This window comes from Ogataea polymorpha, assembly GCF_001664045.1.
Source record: "Ogataea polymorpha strain NCYC 495 leu1.1 chromosome Unknown OGAPOscaffold_6, whole genome shotgun sequence".
NCBI classification, from domain to species: domain Eukaryota; kingdom Fungi; phylum Ascomycota; class Pichiomycetes; order Pichiales; family Pichiaceae; genus Ogataea; species Ogataea polymorpha.
This window is the reverse complement of record NW_017264703.1, coordinates 901,260-921,571: the sequence shown is the minus strand read 5'-3', so window position 1 is coordinate 921,571 and position 20,312 is coordinate 901,260. Positions and strand designations below refer to the sequence as shown.

The 20,312-nt window shown below is 49.4% G+C and overlaps 11 protein-coding genes across 11 annotated transcripts; 6 read left to right on the top strand and 5 right to left on the bottom strand.

Annotated features, from left to right (window-relative positions):
• Window positions 1–36: 36 nt before the first annotated feature.
• Window positions 37–2,164, bottom strand: OGAPODRAFT_17289 (uncharacterized protein; the record flags this gene model as incomplete). Its single annotated transcript, XM_018355021.1, has 1 exon — window positions 37–2,164. The coding sequence occupies exon 1, from the start codon at window positions 2,066–2,068 to the stop codon at window positions 38–40; it is 2,031 nt and encodes a 676-aa protein (XP_018209544.1). The 5' UTR covers window positions 2,069–2,164.
• Window positions 2,165–2,308: 144 nt separating this feature from the next.
• Window positions 2,309–3,759, top strand: OGAPODRAFT_17288 (uncharacterized protein). Its single transcript, XM_018355020.1, has one exon. It carries the CDS (start codon window positions 2,480–2,482, stop codon window positions 3,722–3,724), a length of 1,245 nt encoding a protein of 414 aa, XP_018209543.1. The 5' UTR covers window positions 2,309–2,479; the 3' UTR covers window positions 3,725–3,759.
• Window positions 3,760–3,777: 18 nt separating this feature from the next.
• On the top strand, window positions 3,778–5,706 carry OGAPODRAFT_10087 (uncharacterized protein; the record flags this gene model as incomplete). Its single annotated transcript, XM_018353004.1, has 1 exon — window positions 3,778–5,706. The coding sequence occupies one exon, from the start codon at window positions 3,778–3,780 to the stop codon at window positions 5,704–5,706; it is 1,929 nt and encodes a 642-aa protein (XP_018209542.1).
• Window positions 3,886–7,029, bottom strand: OGAPODRAFT_17287 (uncharacterized protein). The gene has a single exon (XM_018355019.1). It carries the CDS (start codon window positions 6,549–6,551, stop codon window positions 5,703–5,705), a length of 849 nt encoding a protein of 282 aa, XP_018209541.1. The 5' UTR covers window positions 6,552–7,029; the 3' UTR covers window positions 3,886–5,702.
• A 107-nt stretch (window positions 7,030–7,136) lies between these two features.
• On the top strand, window positions 7,137–8,990 carry OGAPODRAFT_83538 (uncharacterized protein; the record flags this gene model as incomplete). Its single annotated transcript, XM_018356708.1, has 1 exon — window positions 7,137–8,990. The coding sequence occupies one exon, from the start codon at window positions 7,137–7,139 to the stop codon at window positions 8,967–8,969; it is 1,833 nt and encodes a 610-aa protein (XP_018209540.1). The 3' UTR covers window positions 8,970–8,990.
• Window positions 8,959–10,049, top strand: OGAPODRAFT_17286 (uncharacterized protein). The gene has a single exon (XM_018355018.1). It carries the CDS (start codon window positions 9,029–9,031, stop codon window positions 9,458–9,460), a length of 432 nt encoding a protein of 143 aa, XP_018209539.1. The 5' UTR covers window positions 8,959–9,028; the 3' UTR covers window positions 9,461–10,049.
• On the bottom strand, window positions 8,959–10,066 carry OGAPODRAFT_102778 (uncharacterized protein; the record flags this gene model as incomplete). Its single annotated transcript, XM_018353136.1, has 2 exons — window positions 8,959–10,000; window positions 10,045–10,066. 2 exons carry the CDS (start codon window positions 10,064–10,066, stop codon window positions 9,543–9,545), a joined length of 480 nt encoding a protein of 159 aa, XP_018209538.1. The 3' UTR covers window positions 8,959–9,542.
• Window positions 10,067–10,223: 157 nt separating this feature from the next.
• Window positions 10,224–12,131, top strand: OGAPODRAFT_14541 (uncharacterized protein; the record flags this gene model as incomplete). The annotated part of the gene is made up of 1 exon (XM_018353423.1): window positions 10,224–12,131. One exon carries the CDS (start codon window positions 10,224–10,226, stop codon window positions 12,129–12,131), a length of 1,908 nt encoding a protein of 635 aa, XP_018209537.1.
• Window positions 12,132–12,206: 75 nt separating this feature from the next.
• On the top strand, window positions 12,207–14,023 carry OGAPODRAFT_95592 (uncharacterized protein; the record flags this gene model as incomplete). Its single annotated transcript, XM_018357771.1, has 2 exons — window positions 12,207–13,955; window positions 14,009–14,023. The coding sequence occupies 2 exons, from the start codon at window positions 12,207–12,209 to the stop codon at window positions 14,021–14,023; spliced, it is 1,764 nt and encodes a 587-aa protein (XP_018209536.1).
• A 77-nt stretch (window positions 14,024–14,100) lies between these two features.
• Window positions 14,101–18,027, bottom strand: OGAPODRAFT_25361 (uncharacterized protein; the record flags this gene model as incomplete). Its single annotated transcript, XM_018355307.1, has 4 exons — window positions 14,101–14,196; window positions 14,236–17,347; window positions 17,635–17,666; window positions 18,025–18,027. The coding sequence occupies 4 exons, from the start codon at window positions 18,025–18,027 to the stop codon at window positions 14,101–14,103; spliced, it is 3,243 nt and encodes a 1,080-aa protein (XP_018209535.1).
• Window positions 17,691–20,160, bottom strand: OGAPODRAFT_17285 (uncharacterized protein). The gene has a single exon (XM_018355017.1). The coding sequence runs from the start codon at window positions 20,152–20,154 to the stop codon at window positions 19,243–19,245; it is 912 nt and encodes a 303-aa protein (XP_018209534.1). The 5' UTR covers window positions 20,155–20,160; the 3' UTR covers window positions 17,691–19,242.
• Between the last annotated feature and the right edge of the window lie 152 nt (window positions 20,161–20,312).

Below are 20,312 nucleotides of genomic sequence, written 5' to 3'. Positions count from 1 at the left end.
ACTGCCCGGAGGCTGTTATGTACATTCAATTACTAGCCTATTGCAAGCCCAACTCCTGCAAAAACGCATCCGAAGAGGGCTTTCTGCCAAGAAGATCAACCAACAGATCCATTTCCTCCTGGGAACCTCCCTTTTCCAGCACTTTTCTTCTGTACTCCAGACCGCTCTTCACGTTAAATGGATCCTCCTTGAACTTGGTGTAGAAAATGTCTGCAGCAAAGACTTGAGACCATAGGTACCCATAGTAACCGGAGGCATAGCCGCCCATGAGATGGCCAAATGAAGCGTACCCGGTGGTGGTTTGGCCGCCATTTTTCACCAGAGCTACCTCCTCACGCAGGTCGTTCCACAGACGGTCCATGTCAACCTTGCCGTCGACAGAGGTGTGAAGGCTCATGTCGAACAATCCAAAGTGCAGCTGGCGCAAGTTGAACAGCGCGCCATTGACGTTCTTGGACTTAATCAGAGAATCGATCAGGTTATCAGGAAGTGCCTCGCCGGTTTCATAGTGACCTGACAGAAACTTGAGCTGGTCTTTGCTCCAGCAGAAGTATTCCAGCAGCTGAGACGGCATCTCGACAAAGTCCCAGCTTACAGACGTGCCATGAAATCTGGCGTACTTGGTCTCTCCAAGCAAATCGTGGATTCCGTGGCCCAGCTCGTGGAAAAAGGTCACCACCTCGTCATGTTTCAGCAACGAAGGCTTCTTAGCCAGATCCCGTGTGAAGTTGCACACCAGTGACGTTGAAGGGTAATATTTCCTGCCAGTCTTGACGTCAACGTACCCTGGAGCAAGCCCGAAGTTGGCAGCATGTCCGTACTTTCCCTCGCGTGGGTGTAGGTCAAAGTACAGATATCCAACAAATTCTTCTTTGGAATCGGTTTTCCAAACGGAAAATTGCTGCACCTCAGCATGCCAGGTCTTTGGATTGTCAACCTGCTTGAATCTCAGCTGGAAGATTTTCTCGTAAATGGCCAACATCCGCTCGATTGTCTGCTTCAACGGGAAGTATTCGGATATTTGTTTTTCATCCACCTGGTACTGCTCCTCAAGCATTTTATTGTGGTAGTATCTGTGATCCCAAACGTAGTACTCAAGATCTCCCGTCTCCTTTTGCTTCATCTTCTGCAAACTCTGAATTTCTTGTTTTCCCAATGGTTTGAGCCTATCTCTGAGGTCAGCCAAAAAGTCCATGACAGTCTTTGGTGTCTTGGCCATGCGCTCCTCCAGAATATACTCGGAGAAGTTTTCATAGCCGAGCAGTTTGGCCAGTTCGGCACGAGTCTCGACGGCCTGTTTCAGAAGAGGGCCGTTTTCCTTCACCTTGTTCTGGTCGCCCACAAACGCCCGTTTCCGGGTCTCTGGGTTTTTGGCATACTTCAAAACAGGGAACAGGTCAGGATACTTGAAAGTCATCTTGTACTTGCCGTTTTCCTGCTCAAACTGGGCCACAACGTCCTCGGGGACACCCTCGAGCTCCTGCTTGGTGAACCAAATGTGCTCCGTTTCTTCACCCAAATTCTTAGAGAATTCGAGAGCGTAAGTGGACAGCTTCTGCTTGAGGTTCCTGATTTGCTCCCGCACATTCTCAGGCTTGTTCAACCCATTCCGTTCATACTGACGGTGAAGTTTTTCCAAGAGTCTCTTATCCTCCCCCTCCAATTTGTCCAGCTCGTTTTCGTAGACCGCGTGGATCGCCTTGTAGACGTCCTCACGCAGGCCAGACTCGATGCTGAACTCTCTGAGCTTTTTGTCCGCCTCGTTGGAGGCGTCTCGAAGCTCCTTCGAGGCAGAAACATGCTGGTAAAAGGTGATCTGGTTGGAGATTCTGGCTTGCACGTTTTCCAGATGGGCAATTGGCGCGATGGTGTTTTTAAACGACGCATTGTCCGCCGTGCTGGCAACGAGGTCGTCGAGCTTCCGGCCCTCTGTGATCAGCTGATCTGCCAGCTGCAAAATCTGCTCAGGCGAGTGATCCCATTCTAAAGGTTGTTGAGTGATGCTCATGTTCCAGTAAACAAAGATCGCGAACAGCACAGGTAAAATATAGAACAGGGTCTTGAGCATTTTTCACCACCTGAAACCAAAGAGGTTGGTGGAGAGTGCCGCGTTGGCGTATACGAGTAAAAAAACCAGTTCTTGCGGCGCTCGGGTCGGCCTTGCAGAGAGTTGTCCTGCCGCTGGTGTGGTATTCTTGTGTATTTAGGCTCTTCCAACGGAGACGCCCGCGCAGCTTATCTAATCCACAATTTTCAAATTAGTCTAGACACCGAAATAATATTCTTTATGGCATCGAGCAATGAAGAGATTATTGAGCAGCTTTCGCTCCAGCTGCTGGAGCAGACGGAGAAAAATTCGAAGCTGGAGGTGAGTCTTCTGAACACGCACCAAAAAATCCAGGATTTGAAGCGCCAACTGGTGGAGAGCCGAAAACAAAAGGAGGATAGCGATAAAGAGGTCGAGCGCTTGAGCTATGAGATGGAGGATCTTAGTGCCACGCTGTTTGACCAGGCCAACGAGAAGGTGAAGGAGGCAAATATCGTGGCAAACGATTTCAAGCTGAGGAACGAGAAACTGGTCGAGACACTTAAGGATCGTGATACGACAATAGAATTGCTTAACAACGAGCTCAGGAACCTCAAACGTCTCATAGCAGATCTGGAGCACCAGGAGTCGTTGCAGACACCACCTTCGAGAGTAAATTCGGAATTGTTGTCGGACTCTCAGTTCACGCTCCCCAAACTCATAAAGTACAATGGTCAGCCCATATACTCTCCGACATTCAACCAGCTGCGTTTTGACATACTTTTGTTTAACCAGTTCAAAGAGTCACTACAAAACTTACAAAATATTAGAGAAACCTCCTTTTACCGCCACCTGGTGAGTGAGGAGATCGAGCCGGTGCTACGTCTAGATCTGTCTCCGTCGATCAAGTTCTTCCAGAAGAAATGGTTCATCAACAGTCTGTTTGAGTCAAAAGTTGTCATAGAGCCATTAAGCGCCTCAACAGAGCTCTGGAAGGCCGCACAGGCACAGTCTGCGCCATCCTCGCCGCCATTGTCGGTGAAAAGCCTGAACCTGAGGATGTTTAAGTACGAGACCGATAGACCGGTGGCAATGGAGGCCAAGTGTTCCTTATGTGGAGAGGCACGCATGGGTATCAACTATGCTAGACTGTACGTTATGAGAGTCAGAGAGGTGGAATATTTAATCTGCATCTCGTGCGCTACCAAGCTGAGACGCACCGTCGACCTGCTTTCTCGCATCAAGACTATATCGCAGACTCAGGACGAAGAGGAGGTGTTACGCGTTTGGTGTGAGCTTGCAGAGCTGCGGGGCCGCTTGTTCTACTCGAAGTTGGGAATTTGGGACGAGTCTGACGAAAGTGGATTGGTGTACGGCTGGAAAAATAGCTGGCTGGGTCGGCACCCTGTCCAAGAAACAGACAATAATGCAGAAGCGCCCTCTCAGTCAGATCAGACCCCCCAGAATGTTCTAAATACCGACACAGCCAGCGACAAGACTGTGCAGTTGGAAAACGGTAAGGACAAGATGCCTGAGTCTGTTCCCGAACCGGCCTCGAAGCAAGAGCTCGAAATTGATATGAAGCTCCAGCAGGTTGCCATATCGTCCGCCACCGATGACATCCTCGATACCTACACCACCACGTCGGACGAGGAGTTCAACGACGCCCAAGAGGCGCACTCTGTAACCAACGACTAGTAGCCAAGGCTGTGTACATAAATAATTTTTTCCAGGCTGTGTACTAAACTTTCATGAGCGAGCCTAGTCAAGTTCAGGTGTTCAGGTTGCTAAATCCGTCCAGCAAGCTCAAGTACCAGTCATTGTTACAGTCTGACTATGTGAGTGAGCGTCTGGACACGGTGACTGCGTGGCGCAAGCTATATGTGAAGCTGATTACGTGGAACTTGGGGTGCATGGAAGACTGTCCTCTAGACCATATACGCCAGCTACTTTCTTCCAACCAAGGATATGCCGATATCTACATAGTGGGATTTCAGGAGACGATCCCATTGACTTCGTTTGCTGCCTCTCCCAAGGTAATTGACCAGTGGTGTGATCGACTGCTAGCGGCTCTGCCTCCTGGCCAGTTCAAGGCGGTGCACCGGTACGGGCTGCTCGGACTGACAAGCGTGCTGATAGTTAGGGCCGAAATAGAGGGCCAGATATCTGATTGCAGCTCTCGAACCGTCGGACTCGGCTATCTGAACTGGTACAACAAGGGCTGTATTGAGACGCAATTTTCCATTGGCCAAATAGACGAGAAGCTTGCGGGAGTGCGTGTTCAGGTTTTCAACATGCATCTGACGCACGGCGAGGAGGAACTATCGGTGGAGATAAGAAACCAATGTTTGAAGAAAGTCCAGGATAGTTTAGGAACGATTCGAAATGCAGCACTTGCGGGCTCAGCATCGGCTGTACAGGATGAACGGGTCTGCGAGCCGGAACTGAGTCAGACAGAGCTTGAGAAAATCGACAGCTCGACAGTTTCCAGGATATTCAAGAAAGAGTGCCGCAAGGTAGTTTTCGCCAGCGGCGACCTCAATTACCGTCTGGAGAACAGAAATGTCAATGAGTATATCTATAAAGGAGACTATGAAAAATTGCTAGAGAGCGACCAGCTCCGCTCACAGAAAAACAAAGCTAACATATTCAGCGGATTTTCTGAGGGTGAGATCCGGTTTCGCCCCACGTTCAAAGTGACGGAGACGCTTGAATACGAGGAGACCCGTGTGCCATCATATACGGATAGAATTCTGTATAGCGCGGATGACGGACTCGAGCAGCTGACGTACGACGTTTGCGAGGTGAGCGGGTCTGACCATCTGCCAGTGGTGGCAGAGTTTGCGCTGGATGCGAGAATGGTCGATTTCGGCGCTCTGAAAGCAGTGCGTTCCGAGATCGGAACTCAGCTGGACAGAATCCTCAACCAGATGGAGATCGTGGACGTTTCGCCGTCGCTGATCGATATCGACGTTGTGGCTGGCATAAAAGAGGTGTTGGAAGTCACTGTGAGCAACCTCACAGAGGAGCCGCTGCAGTACCATCTGGATATTCGCAAACGGTTATTTAGAAAACCGGTGATCAAGCTGCTGAACGACGACGGCATTTTGCCGGCAAAAAAATCTAAACAGCTCCAATTCCAGATCAGCACCTCCAAAATCGAGAAATTCGACAAAACACTCACAATGACGTTTGCCAACTTCGAGTTCGTCAAGTTTCTTGCGTTCTCCGTGTCCTCAAAATCAATCCTGTTCCAACCTGTACATGAGCTCGAAGAAATGCAATATCAGAACATAGTGCAGTCGTTTGACTTTATTTTGAAAGGCACAACAGATAATCTATTAACAGGAATGCAGTCTGTTGTGGACCTGGCCTCGTTGAACGAGTTCGAGATATCCTTGTTGAAAGATATGACGCTGCGGCAGATCGACTTCGACCTGCTGACTAAGCTGAATTCTATAGGAATGGTGCAAAACGAGGGATCGTGTGGACTCATGAATGTGCTATATTTGTGGCTGAAAAGCCTTCCGGAGCTCGCAAGCGACAAAAGATCTGGTGTCGTGCTGCGCAAAGTGATCGCTTTGATAAACTTCCTCAATCTTGATCACGAAGCAGGGTTCAAGTATTTTGGTTTTTTCTTTCAGGACGAGTATGAGTTGGAGCACGCTCTCGAGTCCTAGACGACCAGGACATCAAGCAGTCGGCCGCACTCAAAGATCTCGCCGCTTTTGATTTCCAGCACTTTGACGTCGTGGAGGTTGACCAGGCCCTTTTCGATGCCTATGAGCTCGAGCTCGGTCTCGAACAAGTTTCCTGGGTCCAAGGTGAATTTCAGGTTGTTGGTGAGAGAAATGAGCCCCACTTTGCTGAACTCGTGCTGGAAAGCCCGCACCAGCTGGTTGAGGCCGTAAAGTGGGACGGGGTCCGCCTTATTGGCGTTCTGGATCGGGATCGGTGGCACCGATTTTTCGTATTGTTTGTTGATCGATGATTGAATGTACAGTATGAGCGATAACGAGTCGTTCGACTTGTTGATAAATTGTAGCTTCCATTTGAACACCTCTCCGAGCTTGACTTTGGTCTGGCCCGAAACTGAAATGCTGAGGTTCTTCTTGGAGTGGTTCAGAGTCACCGACGAGTTGGATCGTAGTTTATTTTTCTTAGACAGATTCAAACCAGAGTTAGTCGACCTGGATTTAAACACCCCAAGATTAGGCGACGCGATTGGCGGCACGACGGGGGCCGCCATAAAATCCACATTTGTGGTCCAGCGTGTCACGACTTTTCTATTGCCGTTGACCGTGCAATGGATGGTGACAAAAGCCGGCTTGACCCATTTGATGTCGTTGTTTGTTAGTCTGTACGTGAGGGACAGAATAGAATGGTTCTGCAACACCAACGGATACTTGACCACCGAGTAACCGGCACACAGACAGTTTCTGATGTCCATATCGACCGACTCGATTCTCACGGGCACTTCTGACGCCCTGACCTGTCCAGAAAGAGCCACTTCCAAAGAGGCCATGGTTTTTTCCGTCTTGATGGTCTTGAACCGCATTTGGAATACAGGGCTGATCCGCAGCGACGTGGCGGTCGTTACGAGCTCGTAAAGGTCCACACGCTTCGTCAGCACAGTGTCGCCTATAGTGACTGTATCCTGGGACTCTGAATTTTCGATCTTTCTCGACTGTTGTCGAAACGAGGCTTTGATCTGCAATTGATTCGAGAGCTTGTCGGGCACCACAGTCGTTTCCAGTATCCACACGGCATCCGACCCTATGACGACTTTGGAATCGAGCACCTGTCTCGCTGTGTTTTGCAAGTTGTATATCAGGTCGACCTCTACCTGTGTCACAGACGACGGAGTGTACACCACGACCTGGATGTCCTCGTCGAAATACGCAATTTCCAGCGTGTCGCACTGGCGCAGCTGTTCCACGGAGCCCAGCACATCGGCAGAAATCCGGGTTTTTGGAACAAGCACACCAAACATGGGAAACAACACTTATCGACGCGGGTGTGTTTAAAAAATATTATTAGATCGACTGCTCCTGCTCTTTTAAATTTAAATTCTTTATTTATCCCAGGCTTAGACAGCACAGAGCTAACCATGAGTCGGTATTTTTTACTAGCGTGCACGTTGGCTCTGCAATGTGTGGCGGCCTCCCAGGAGGACTACATAGTCAAGGATTTGCCTGGACTCTTGAATATTCCTGCGGTGGCGAGGCCAGTGATGCATGCCGGACACCTTGAAATAGATGAGGAACACAACACCGACCTGTTCTTCTGGCGATTCCAGAACCCCGAAAACAACGGAACTCACAGCACGCTCCACCGCAATGAGCTGATCGTCTGGCTGAATGGTGGCCCTGGCTGTTCGTCGATGGATGGAGCGATGATGGAAACAGGCCCCCTGCGGGTCTCAGACAAGTTGGAGGTGGAGCTCAACCCGGGATCCTGGACACAGGTGGCCGATATCGTGTTTGTGGATCAGCCGGCCGGCACCGGGTTTTCGTACACAGACTCTTACGACACAGAACTGAAGCAAGCAGCGCAACATTTCTTGCAGTTTCTGAAAACATACTACGAGCTCTTCCCGGAGGACCGCACGAAAAAACTGTATCTGGCGGGCGAGTCATATGCTGGCCAGTACATCCCATATTTTGCAAAGGAAATTATTGAGAACAACTCGCTGAATATCACTCTAGAGGGTTTGTTGATAGGCAACGGCTGGATTGACCCGGATATTCAGTCTCTGTCGTATGTTCCATTCAGCCTGGAGGCAGGTTTCTTGGATCGCCAAAATCCGTCGATGGCGCAAGTGCTAAAGCAACACGAGAAATGCCAGCAGGCCATCGACGACCCTTCCAATCACGATTTTGAGAAAGTGGAGTGCGTCAAAATATTCCAGAGTATTTTGACTGCCAGCAGAGACGAAACCAAGCCCGCGAAAGAACAATGTGTCAACATGTACGACTACCGCAAACGTGATTACTTCCCAGCGTGCGGATCTAACTGGCCAGAAGGCCTGCCCACCGTGACTAAATTTCTGAATCTTGATGCTGTGCAAAAAGCCCTGAACCTGAAATCGGCAAGGAGATGGCACGAGTGTGACGGAAAAGTCGAATTCTTTTTCCAGCCAGAGCACTCTGCCAAGTCGTTCGACCTGTTGCCAAAACTACTGGAGAAAATGAAAATCACCCTTTTTGCTGGCGACAAGGACGTTATCTGTAACCACAAATCCATAGAAATGGTGATTGAAAAATTGCAAATTACACCAGGACAATTCGGTTTCACAAACAGCAGAAAGTCTGGCTGGATCTACGACGGCAAGGAAGTGGGCGAGGTCGAGACCCAGTCAAACCTCACGTATATCAAGGTGTTCAACTCGTCGCATATGGTGCCTTACGACCTGCCGGAGGTGAGCAGGGGACTCTTCGATATACTCACAAATTCTGTTGAAAAACGTTCGACAGACATTGTGACACCCGTTTATGACAGCAGTGGCAACTACAAGTTTGTGGAGGAGAAGCAGGACGCCGACCAGAACGAGGAGGAAGAGGAGGAGAAACCTCCCAAACACCGTCATAGTCTCACTTTTTACGTGGCAGAGGTGGCGATTCTGGCAGTGCTAGCATATCTGCTCTACAGCTTCTACAAATCGTTCGCCAAATCGCGTAAGTCTGCATTTTTGTCACTCTCTTCCAAGAAGAAGAAGAAGCAGGTGCATTGGTTTGACGAGAGCGACACAGTAATGGACCAGGAGGCCGGCGAGGCAGATCACAAGCCTAAGAGCATGCTGGAGTCGGTATTCAACAAGCTGGGCTATGGAGGACAGTATGATACGGTACAGGACGGCCGTGACATCGAGATGGCGCCGGTCCAAGAACAAGAAGACCAATTTATTATTCAAAGCGACGAGGAAGAGTTTGGCCACAGATAGAGTACGATTATATAATATCCACGAAAAATTAGTTTCCAATTAATTCGCTCCTGATTGTAATGTCTCAAAGTTGGATCCTCTGGAAGCGGTCCCTGATTACCGGCGGTGGAATTATTGGGAGCGGCGTGCTGCTGTACAAATTCACGACTCCCACCGAGGAACAGTTGATCGCTAAGCTATCGCCCGAGCTAAGAGCAGACTATGAACGCAACAAAGAATTGCGGAGGAAAGAACAGGAGATGCTGATGGAGATCGTGAAACAGACGGCAGCGTCGAACGAGCCGGTGTGGAAGACAGGCCCGATTGTGTCGCCGTGGGACCGCGATTTTACGCCATCGAGAGAAAGTTTATTGGTGAAGAGAGAGAGATTTGAGAAAGAGCAGGCGGAGAAAAAACAGCGCGAGGAGCTGGAGCGTCTGAAAGCAGAGGCCAAGCTTGTGCAGGCCGATGAGAGCAAAAGCAGGGGTTGGAAGTTCTGGAAGAGAGAATAACTTGCAACTGTATATAGATGTTCATCGAAACTGATCATTAAGTGTGATAAGCGGTTGTGATTGCGTGGGGGCGAGGGGCTGGCTACCCCCACCATGTTTTCTGCGTGCTGGAAATGTCCTGTTTATTAGCTTCGTCGATGGCAGCAAAAATCTTGCGGATGCTTGTGTCTATCACCATTCCTCCCTGGACAATTTCCTCCAGCGCTGCCTCCAGCACCTGCCATCCGAACACCAGGTCCAATTCGCTCACATTATGGAAACATGTGTTGAGAACTTGCACAAACACCTGGATCAGGTCTAGAATACCCAGCTCGCTCTCCTGCTGATCAACAACAAAGACAAAGTAGAGCGTTGCGTAGTGTCTGTAGATGACCTTAATATCTGAGTGGTCTTCCAAAAGCGGCGGTGGAGTCAAAAACGAACATTGCGCGTCTGTTCTTGCCACAACGAGTTCGTAAACTTGCTGGAGTAATAATTGCTGCGTTTCCACGTCTACCGGGGTGTAAAATTTTATAAGACGTGGGATACCCTTGGTATTGACTGAGGTTAGCTAATTATATCGCAATTGAAACAAATCTACTTACATATTAAAACAGAGTGTATCATCTGGCCAAGCAAAAAAATAGCACTCCGCCACTTTTTTCACGTCGGATTCCAAATTCTATATTAATAGGGGGAGATATAAAACAAGGTAAAATTTAGATAAAAGTCTGTGTCAAAAAAAAAAACCTTGTAACCATTATAGTCTTGTTGGCAACGTCCTATGTCATCATTGAAAAAGCTGTTCAGACGCAAGAAGGCCGCTAGCTCTCAAAGTCTGCCGGAAACAAGATCTCCCTTGGCTTCCCAGGCTGCAGGGTCGGAACTGAAGGTGCCTCAGTCTGTGTCTTTGTCAGAGACGAGAACGTACTCGGATTCGCTTCGGAATTCGAGGAACCCGCGCAGAAGCATGACCCCAGACGCCAAAAGACTTTCCTCGCTGCCCACCACCTTTTTGAGACAAGGAAACAATCCCACACCCCGTTCGCTTTCGATGGGAAATACAGTCACCGATCCCTCAGAAAACATAGCCAAGCTGCCAGAAGAATTAGTGCCTGTGGTCACTCTTCTCCATGCACAGCAGGCGCGCTCGTATTGCGAGATGAATGTCCGGGTTCCTGTCGAGGACGATCAAATTTCCACCACCGCTTCAAAAGTGTCGTGGGCCTATGTCAGTGCCAAGTTGAGCGGAACAGAGCTGGCTATTTGGGAAGTCGATTCTCTAACATCACAAGAGCTCCGAAACGACGACAATGGCGGCTTCAAGCCCGTTTACATCAACCTATTAGACGCTCAGTACATGTACTTTAGCGAGGGAGACACTCATGAAATAAAAATTGTTCTTACAGAATCCAAGGCCTACCTGCTAAGATTTGACTCCAAGAACGACCTTGACTACTTTTACGCTGCGCTCCTGCTGGCGCAATTCGAAAACAGACAGCTCCAAGAAAGCTTCACGGGTGCTCTTTTTTCGAGCAAAGCAATCCATTTTTCAGATATCCGTACTCTACTTGCCCCTTCCAACAACAACCTAAGAGAAGAATGGTGTGTCTTAAGGTTTCCATTTTTAAACGACAAGTGGATAAGGTGTTATGTGGTGGTAACTCCCAACGTGGGTTCCAAGAAACCGGGTAATGTGAAAATATACACCTCGACGTCCAAGAATAAAAAACATCTGTTAGCTTCGATCAAAAGTGCTCGTTCGTGCGTGGCAGTGTACCCGGAAAATCCCGAATTTATCGACAATAACTCGCTGATCCGCTTGAACGGCCAGATATACATCAACCAGCAACTGCTGGAGAAAGTGGTGTCCGGAGAGGTGGACACTTCCGCACATAGCCATTCGCGGAGCAGGTCCGGTTCTGGAGTTGTCAGGAAGCTGTCGAACTCGTCACTGATCTCGGCAAGGAATAGAGACATGCAGAAATCCCCTAATCACTCGCGTTCCGGCTCCCTCCAGAAAACTGGTCTCCACAAGAGACTGAGCTCCACGCTCTCAATGGACTCTAAGAAAAAAATTGATCTCAAAGAGGCGGACTTTGTGTACATGATTCCAGAGTCGCACTCCGGAGTCAAGCCTACAGAAATTATGATTAGGCTACTAATTCCGCTCATGAACTCGTTCAGACTCTATGGAAGGCCTAACAAATTTATTTCCAGCCGTGATAACCGAGACTCGTTGCTCTTTGGGCTGCCTCAGCTGCCACACACCCAGTACCTGGACAATGAGCTCGCATACCAGCTGGTTTCCCTCAACATTGCCAATTCGCTGGCCGAAGAATGGAGTGGGTGGGACTGGATGCAAGTGTTCAAGGAGATGGTGTTCCACAAAATGGCTACGGGATGGCAAGGCTCTGGCTCGCTGATTGAAACATTCAAGGACGGAATGGTATACAGCAAGGCGAAACTGGAGGAGTACAAGAACTTTGACGAGAACTATGAAGATCCTATCGAAGACTTTGTGGATTTGGCGGACTCCAAGTCCGACTCTCTGGAATTGATCCCTCCCCCAAGCTTGACAAGCCCCCTTGTGAACCAGCCTGACTCTCCCCAGAACAACTATAGTACTGCCGTCGAGAGTCCGAACCTGGACTCGTACGATCGCGTGGCTCCCCCCACGGTGCCGGCCTAACTCGAAGATTGTTGCACAGCCCTAAGCTTTTTTTATAGCTAATATATTTTGAACCTGGAAGGAATATTTTTACGTATGGCGTCCTCCAATTTGTACACGCGTGTGCGGGCCGCGGAGATTGTGAACGAGCTGCGTGCGAATGAGAAAAAATCGCGTTCGGCCGTGTTCCGCAAGACCGCTCTCAAGAAGATCGTGGCAAACATGACTTTGGGCAACAACGAAATGGTTGGACTTTCCAACGAGGTCTTAGCGATAACGCTCGACCTGGCAAACGATACCGAAGCCAAGCGTCTGGGATACCTATTTTTCAGCACCTACTATCCCCAAAGACCACACGATTGCGTCAATTTGCTGCCGTTGCTGGAAAAAGACTTCCAGAGCGAATCAGCTGTGCTCCGCTCCTTGAGTATACGCACACTCGCAACAATCCAAATCCCAGAGTTTCTAGCCAAGGCAAGCGTGCTGGTATGCAAGGCAATGGAGGACAAGGACCCGCATGTGCGCAAAACAGGAGTCTACGCTGTTTCTCGGATCTATGGCCGTGCTCCGGAAGAGGTCCGCCAACAGTTTCTGAAGGGTCTAAATCGGCTTCTTCACGATCCTACGGTTTTCGTAGTTGCAGCGGCAGTGGACTGTCTGCGTGATCTGGTGGAAAACTACGACGGGTTACAGCTTTCGATCGACCGCAACAACTGTATCCGGATCGTGGAGCTGCTTGCTGGGTGCGACGAGTGGAGTCAGGTCAGTCTTTTGAACTCCGTGATAGCGTTTGTGCCGCAGACGGAGGCTGACGCAATCTCTCTGGCAGAGAAGTGCATTCCGCTGCTACAGCACGGCAACTCGAGTGTCGTGCTCAACGCCCTCAAGGTGATTGTCTATCTGAGCAACTACGTGCGAAATTTTGTAGATGTTCTTCCGGCAATCTCGAAGCGGGTTTCTGGATGCATATCGAATCTCATGTCCAAGCCTGCCGAGATCCAATTTCTGACCATGCGGAATGTTATCTTGCTACTGCTGGATAAGGCCGAGATGCTTGAACTGCAGGTTTCGATGTTTTTCTGCCAGTTTGACGACCCGGTGTACATCAAGGACACGAAACTGGAGCTGATTTTCTTGCTCGCCAACGAGAGTAATATCTCACTCGTTCTGCGCGAGCTTGAGGAGTACGCTTTGGAAATAGACGACCAGATGGTGCGCAAGAGCATTCGTGCCATTGGAAACCTGGCCATCAAAATCTCGTCCGTGGCGGACCGCTCGATCGAGGTGCTTTCCGGGCTTCTTGCCAGCTCGCTGCCCCATATTGTGCAGGAAGTGGCCATCATTTTAAAAGACGTTCTTCGCAAATATCCTGGAAAATACCTCAATTTGATAGATCTGCTGGTGCAGAACGTGGATCTGCTTACCGACTCCGACTCCCGCGGGTCCTTTATATGGATTTTAGGCGAGTACTGCAACTCCATTTGCGGCTCGGTAGACATTCTCCAGAAACTCTACGCCAATTTTGATAACGAGCCAACACAGGTGCAACTTACCACCCTCACTGCGTTGGTGAAGACGTATCTGTGTTTACCATCCAAACAGACCGAGACCCTCGTACTGGACGTTCTACGCAGAACGACTGAGGAGGCGAACGAGCCAGATTTGCGCGAACGCGCGTTCTTTTACTGGCGTCTTCTCTCCTCCCATAAAGACATTAAGGACATCGTCAAGCCCGTGCTGCCGATCATCGAGGTTTCCAGCGACAAGCTGCCACCAGAAATACTGGAGGAGCTGGAGCTCAACATTGGATCGCTGGCCTCTATCTATTTACGCCCCGTTCAGCAGGTGTTCCGTCTCAGCAAGCCCAAAAGGCTTCCTGCCTCGCCTGCGCTCACAAGGACCGAGTCACGTGACTCGCCTGCCTCCTTTTCGAGTCCTGTCTCAAAAGACACTTCCGCTACGTCTGTGTACAAATAGATACTTCGATATACTACAATTCCCTGGCTATGTCGTCGTCACTAAATTCATCCTGCAGCTCCTGAATGACGTTGGTCGGCGGCTCAGGATTCATGCCCTCGTCTTCCTCCTTTGGAATCATCGCCAACGGTTTTTCGGCCTTGCGCACGTCAATGATCTCCAGATCCTTCGAGAACTTGACGGAGCCCAGATCTGCAGGGACAATCGTCTCGATGTCAGTCTGCGGCATATTTGGTTCCGGTCCCGTGGGTATTGTGTCCATGTCGAGCGAGCGTCCCATGATAAGCGATAGAATTATGATTGCGGCGTATTTCGACAGCACGAGCGAGTTCTCCTTACAGAACGTGGCCGCACAGCAGTTCGGACAGCCCCAGTCGCAGTCGCACTCCAAAAGTTTCTCGAGAGACTTTTCCAGTATTGAATCAATGTTGTCGAATGCCTTTGTGCTCAGTCCAGATCCATACTGGCCGCCCTTGTTGTCGTAGAAAATCAGCCGAGCAGGACGTTTTCGTTTGGTTTCGCGCTTTGCAAATTCCTTTTCTGGGGCTTTGCACTCAGTCTGGATCTCGTCGAGTCCGGAAAGAATATATAGCGGCAGAATGCTCATAAGAGCATGCTGTGCTGCGTGGATTCCTCCTGCCGAGTTCAAATCTTTGGAGCGGATCAATTCAAGCGCTTTTTTCGGAATGTCAATCCAGATGCCTTTTGAGCGGATCAAGACGGGCGGGTTATTGACCTCGACTGCATCAAGAATCCGTTTTTCTCTATCCATTTTGAAAAAGCCAAAAACCACAGTTGTCGAGAGTATCTTGCCAAAGTAGATTGGCACGTCGCTGTGGTTGATGGAACGAATACGCTCAACCTCGTATGGGTCGACGTTGGTGAAGTCTCTCTGGGCCGTGGACCAGTCCACATTCACTCTTTCGACCTTTGCGTATTTTTCATCCGGGTTAAATTCGCGCACCAGATAGGATAAGCCCTGGTGAATAAAAATGCCTCCGTCGTAAAGCGTGAAGCTAGTTCGGGAAGCCTCCACCTCTTCGATCACCACGTTGCGACCATTGGTGATGTCCACGACAGCGTACATGTCCTCTTCAATAGCACGGATAGACACGTGCGACGAAGGCCACGGCATGAACCGCGAGTTGCAGTGATACATGCCGGACTCTGTGTCGTACTCCAGGCGGGCCTCGCACACCTGCTTGACCAGAGCAGGGTTTCCAAAGTACCGCTTGTCGATGGTGGAGTCGTCCAGCGGTCTTTCAAACGCGGCACATTGGAGATGTCCTTCTAAAACCACAACATTCTCGAAATCCAGAGCAAGATCGGGATAATTCGAGTTGACAAACTCCTCAGGATGTCGCATGTAGTACTGGCTCACTGGGTCACCGCCGCCCACTAGGAGAGTAAGCGAGTCGTTGTTTCGCCGTCCCGCACGGCCGCTCTGCTGGTGAAAATTCGCTATTGAGATTGGGAACCCGCACATCACGACAGCGTCCAGCGAGCCAATATCGATCCCCAGCTCCAAGGCGTTCGTTGAGATGATTGCCTTCAGGTTTCCGCGGAACATCTGGTCCTCAATTTTCCGCCGATCTGCTGGCGAGTAGCCACCTCTGTAACTCATGATCCGGCCAATGAGCTCTGCGTTGCCACTAGCCGTCAGCTGGTACCTGATTTCTTTCATGAGCAGCTCCACTACCTTGCGGACGACACAGAACACAATGGTCCGGAACCCAGACTTCACCATTTCTATCAGGATTTTGGCAGTTTCCGAGATAAATGGCTTGCGTCCAGCCATTGGGTCGCGCGCGTCGATGTAGGGCGGGTTCCAGGCCACAATGTGTTTTCCTCCATGCGGAGACCCGTCCTGGTCGATATTGACGATTTCGTCGCCTGGAAGTCCAAAAATGTCTTGCATGTGTCTCACGGGTTGCTTGAGGGTGGCCGAACACGAAATGAAAACGAGGTTATAATTACCAAGCATGGCGCACACTCTCCGCAGACGCCGCATCACTAGCGCAAAATGGCATCCGAAGAGACCCTTGTACATGTGCAGTTCGTCCACCACCACGTACTTGAGATTGACCAAAAATCTTCGCCATAGCTGGTGTGAAGGAAGAATGCTGTGATGCAGCATATCGGGGTTTGTGAAGATCACAGACGCAGACGACCTTACATGTTCTCGGGCTCGTTTTTCGGTGTCTCCATCATAGGTCTCAACCACCATATCCCGCAAGAATGGGATCACGTTTAAAAGGTCTTTCAAGGATCTTCTCTGGTCTTGGGCTAGTGCCTTGGTAGGAAATATGTACATAGCAGTGACGCTCGGATCCTGCTCTAAAGCGGTGATAACAGGGAGCTGATAAACCAGCGACTTACCAGACGATGTGGAGGTGGAGATGATAACATGGTGGTTCTCGTGAATATGGTTGAGTGCTTCCGCCTGGTGCGAATAGAATTTCTCGATTTTTTTGGTGGCAGCTAGTGCCTCGCGCACGACAGGCGACAGCTCGAAGGTCAGTTCGCCGTACGTGGCGCCGCGCGGAGGCACCTCTAGCAGACCATTTTCGACAATCTGGTCTTCATAGAACTCAGTCTGTTTTAGTTTCTCGATCAGCTGCGGAATCGAGATGCGGTGCTCTGTGTTTGTGTCCTCGCTGGAGTTTTTGACCATCTCCTCGATCGGGTCCACAAACGCCTTGGGTGTGGGGATGATCTGTTCTGCTTGTTTGGTTATTTCAGCCCATGGGTCAGCTATGCCGCTATCGGCGCACCTTTTTAGAAATTGGCCAACTGCAAGCTTGAATTTCTCGTTACGTTTAATAATCATTTTTTTGATCGATTCCTGGGTGTACACGGGAACCTTGATTTCCGTCATGAAAGCGGACCGCGTTTTGGATTTGCGCAGATCTCCGTCAATAAACTCAAAAATCAACAGCTGTTTGGACGTCTTCTCCTCGTCGGTCTTTATGTCGTAGATGTCAGATTCCTTCTGGGCAAACCCGTCTCTCCAACTGAAATGTTTTTCCTCCAGCACAAACTGGCTCTCATCTACGTACTCAAACAACACATCTTTAGGAATCAAGTAGACAACTCGGGCAACATCAATGAGCTGCAAAGGTCGTCCGATCGCGCTTTCCACCGACGGTTTGAGCAAATCAAACGTTGTGATAATATGCTTGCGTGAGGAGAGAAATGTGAAGTAGGAGTTCAGTCTAAAATGAATATTATCAAGCTCCTTGAACTCTGCAGGCCATTTGCTTTTGTCCGGTAAATCCTGAGGTTTTTGTCTTTTGGAATTCGGTAGCCCTGATAAGCTTCTTTTAATTGACATAAAAAGTTTGAAATATATTTTTTTTGGCTCCCCCCCCCCTTTATGACTAATGAGTTCAAGATCACAACATTCTCGCTGAACAAGAACACCAAGGCTGCAAAGGCCTGCAAAAAGTGCCGCGAGGCACATAAAAAGTGTTTTTTCAACGAGGAGCTGGGCTCCTGCGAGCAGTGTTACAAGTCCAATGAGAAGTGCGATCTATCCGCAGCTAACAAGAAACGCAGGAAAGCTGCCTGTTCCTCCAGCTCCCCGTCCAGCGTGTTTGGGAACGACCGCATATATGCGAACGCGATTAAAAACTCCGAAAACAAGTTCCAGTTCATTAACACGGCACATCCGCTTGCCCCTCTTTTCAGCAACGACTCGTTTCTTACTCTATCCGACGGTGAGTTTTTTAATCTATATTTTCCCTGGCGAGACCTGTTTTTGCCGGCTCGTGACCAGTACACGCGACCACTGAACGTTGATGAGGAACTGTTGGAATACGTGGAAATGAAAGGAGCTTTCAAGAAGCCCCCCATTGAGACGCAGCGCAGGTACGTCACGCTGTACCTCGATAACCTGTATCCTCTCTATCCAGTGGTAGATAGAGATATTATCGACCATTTGGACACGACTCCGCCGTTGCTGCTTAACGCAATGATGATGTGTGGTGTTAGATACGATACATGCCTGAAACCTGCCGAGATCAGAGAAACAGCAGAACAATTGCGCCGCAAGTGCGAGCTGCTTAAATTGTGCGAACTCAACAAAATTACGCTGATCCAGGGGTTTTTACTGATGAGTAACCAGGAGGAATCGCCAACGGGCCCGCAGGTTGCTCGCGAGTACGTTTCCCGGGCATGTATTTTGATCACAGACTTGGCATTGCACAACAACGCAGCACGGAACCAACTATCCAAGCTGGAGACAAACTCTCTTGACCACAGCACAGGATCTATTTTCTTCAGACTATTGCACAAAGTGTCGCTGCTTACGCGCTTATTTTGGACGTCGTTCTGTCTGGACAGAGCCCTAACCATCACCTCGTGCGCTACAATGTTCTACAACACCTTAGACCTGGCAGTCGACACGGTGAAGTTAGAGGATTTTGACGGCAACCGCAGGGACTTTGAGATTTTCCGCCGGTGGTATCAAATATGCGACCTGCTAGAGCGAATTCTTGTATGCAGATACCGTCCGCCGGGCAACCGTTCGCTGGACTTGAATCTCGAAAAAGATATTCTAAGCTTGTGCAACCGAGGTGTCGACGACGACACGCGCAGACTGATTGGCGACACATATACGCGATTTTTACGCATCTGCGGTGACTTCTGCGGAATTATGTACCTGCGCTCCAAAGTCGATTTTGTCAGCATTCTGGAAGACGAGGTGGAAGGACAGCAGCTGCTCCACACCGACTCTCCGTTGTCAGACAACAAAATGCACTATCTTTCGCGTTTTTCTAGAAACATCATTGACCAGAGTAAGGGAGAACAGGTACAGCAGATCATGACGATACACGCCGTTCTGCACGTAATGGTCCTTCTGTACTTGGAAATTGAAGCTAGACAGCAGGTACAGACCACGTCGCATGACCGGCTCACCGTGCTCAACTACAAAAAGTCGCTCTTCAATTACTGTCTTTCATTTCTCGACCAGAACGGTTGCAAATGGTTTTTCAGCGCCGCATGCTACCATTTGTTTGTGGACCTTATTTCCTCGCCCAGAAAAAATATTAAAAGCTCACAGGATCTCCTGTCTCTGCTGTTTGACAGCAACTTGGCATAATTATACAAAGCCCTTTAATTCTGCAATATATGTATTATCCACCACCAACGACTACTCGTCGTACTCCTCGTCGGAGTCATCCGACTCCATAGCGTTCTCCATCTCCTTTCTCTCCAAAAGAGCTTGCAACTCGGCGTCCTCGGTGGCCGTCACAGCCTTTGGAGCCATGGCGACATCGCACACTCCACCATACTTGGTGATGACCTGATTAACTTTCTCTATAGCCTCATTCAGACTGTTGATTCCTGTTTGTTTGTCCAGCGACTGCGTGGTGACCACGTACCTTGGAGCAGCCACCAGCTTCACCTTGATAGCGTTCTGTTCTGTGCTGAGAGACTCTGCGGCAGCCAAAGCCTCCTTAATGGCGTTGATACCCTCGTATGAAAAACAGGACACCTCGATGTCGGCTCTGCACTTGATCGCCTGCGGAGTCAGTCTTCTAGAAATGTGTTCCTTCAGCTCTTCCAGCACTTCTTGTGAAGGAGGAGTTATTTTATTGAAAATAGAAGGATCGGTGATCGAGATCCGAAACGCATCGAATGCGTGTCCATACTCTCTGCTCAACGGCCATGCAATGGTCTCGTACAGGTGTTCAAGTGGGATGTTGTATTTTTCAGCACACCTTCTCAGAATAGAGTGCACTGCCTTGGACTTGTTGAATCTTTCCTCGCACTTCACAATCTCCTCTGACGAAACCCTTCTCTTGGACAAGTCGATGTATCCCTTGTCCTTGTCCACTCTTAAAACCACTGCAACCTCATTCCTGCCGACTCTTATAAGCTTCTGGATGGATCTGATACGTCTTCTCGAGAGCTCAGACAACAGAACCATGCCTTCAATGTTATCGTACTCCAGAAGTTTGACATAGGCACCCATCTCAGCAATTTGCTGGACGTTGACCATCACAACCTCGTCCACTTCTGGGTATTTGTTCTCGTAAAATCTGCAGTTGGATGTGCTCATGGTAGGAGGTGAGTCGTCAGTTGGGCTAAAAATTTTCAAGAGATATGAAAAAGAGCAGAGTTTGATTACGTAAGTACTCGAGAACGGTATGGATCGCATGGTGGCAAAGTCCAGACAGAATGCTCTTTGCCGGTAGGCGTCCAGTCAGCTACACGACA

Bases quoted from the DNA above. Each gene is read 5' to 3' on its own strand.
- OGAPODRAFT_17288 (XM_018355020.1), top strand. From the start codon at position 2,480: ATGGAGGATCTTAGTGCCACGCTGTTTGACCAGGCCAACGAGAAGGTG.
- OGAPODRAFT_17287 (XM_018355019.1), bottom strand. From the start codon at position 6,551: ATGGCCTCTTTGGAAGTGGCTCTTTCTGGACAGGTCAGGGCGTCAGAA.
- OGAPODRAFT_17286 (XM_018355018.1), top strand. From the start codon at position 9,029: ATGTCTCAAAGTTGGATCCTCTGGAAGCGGTCCCTGATTACCGGCGGT.
- OGAPODRAFT_17285 (XM_018355017.1), bottom strand. From the start codon at position 20,154: ATGAGCACATCCAACTGCAGATTTTACGAGAACAAATACCCAGAAGTG.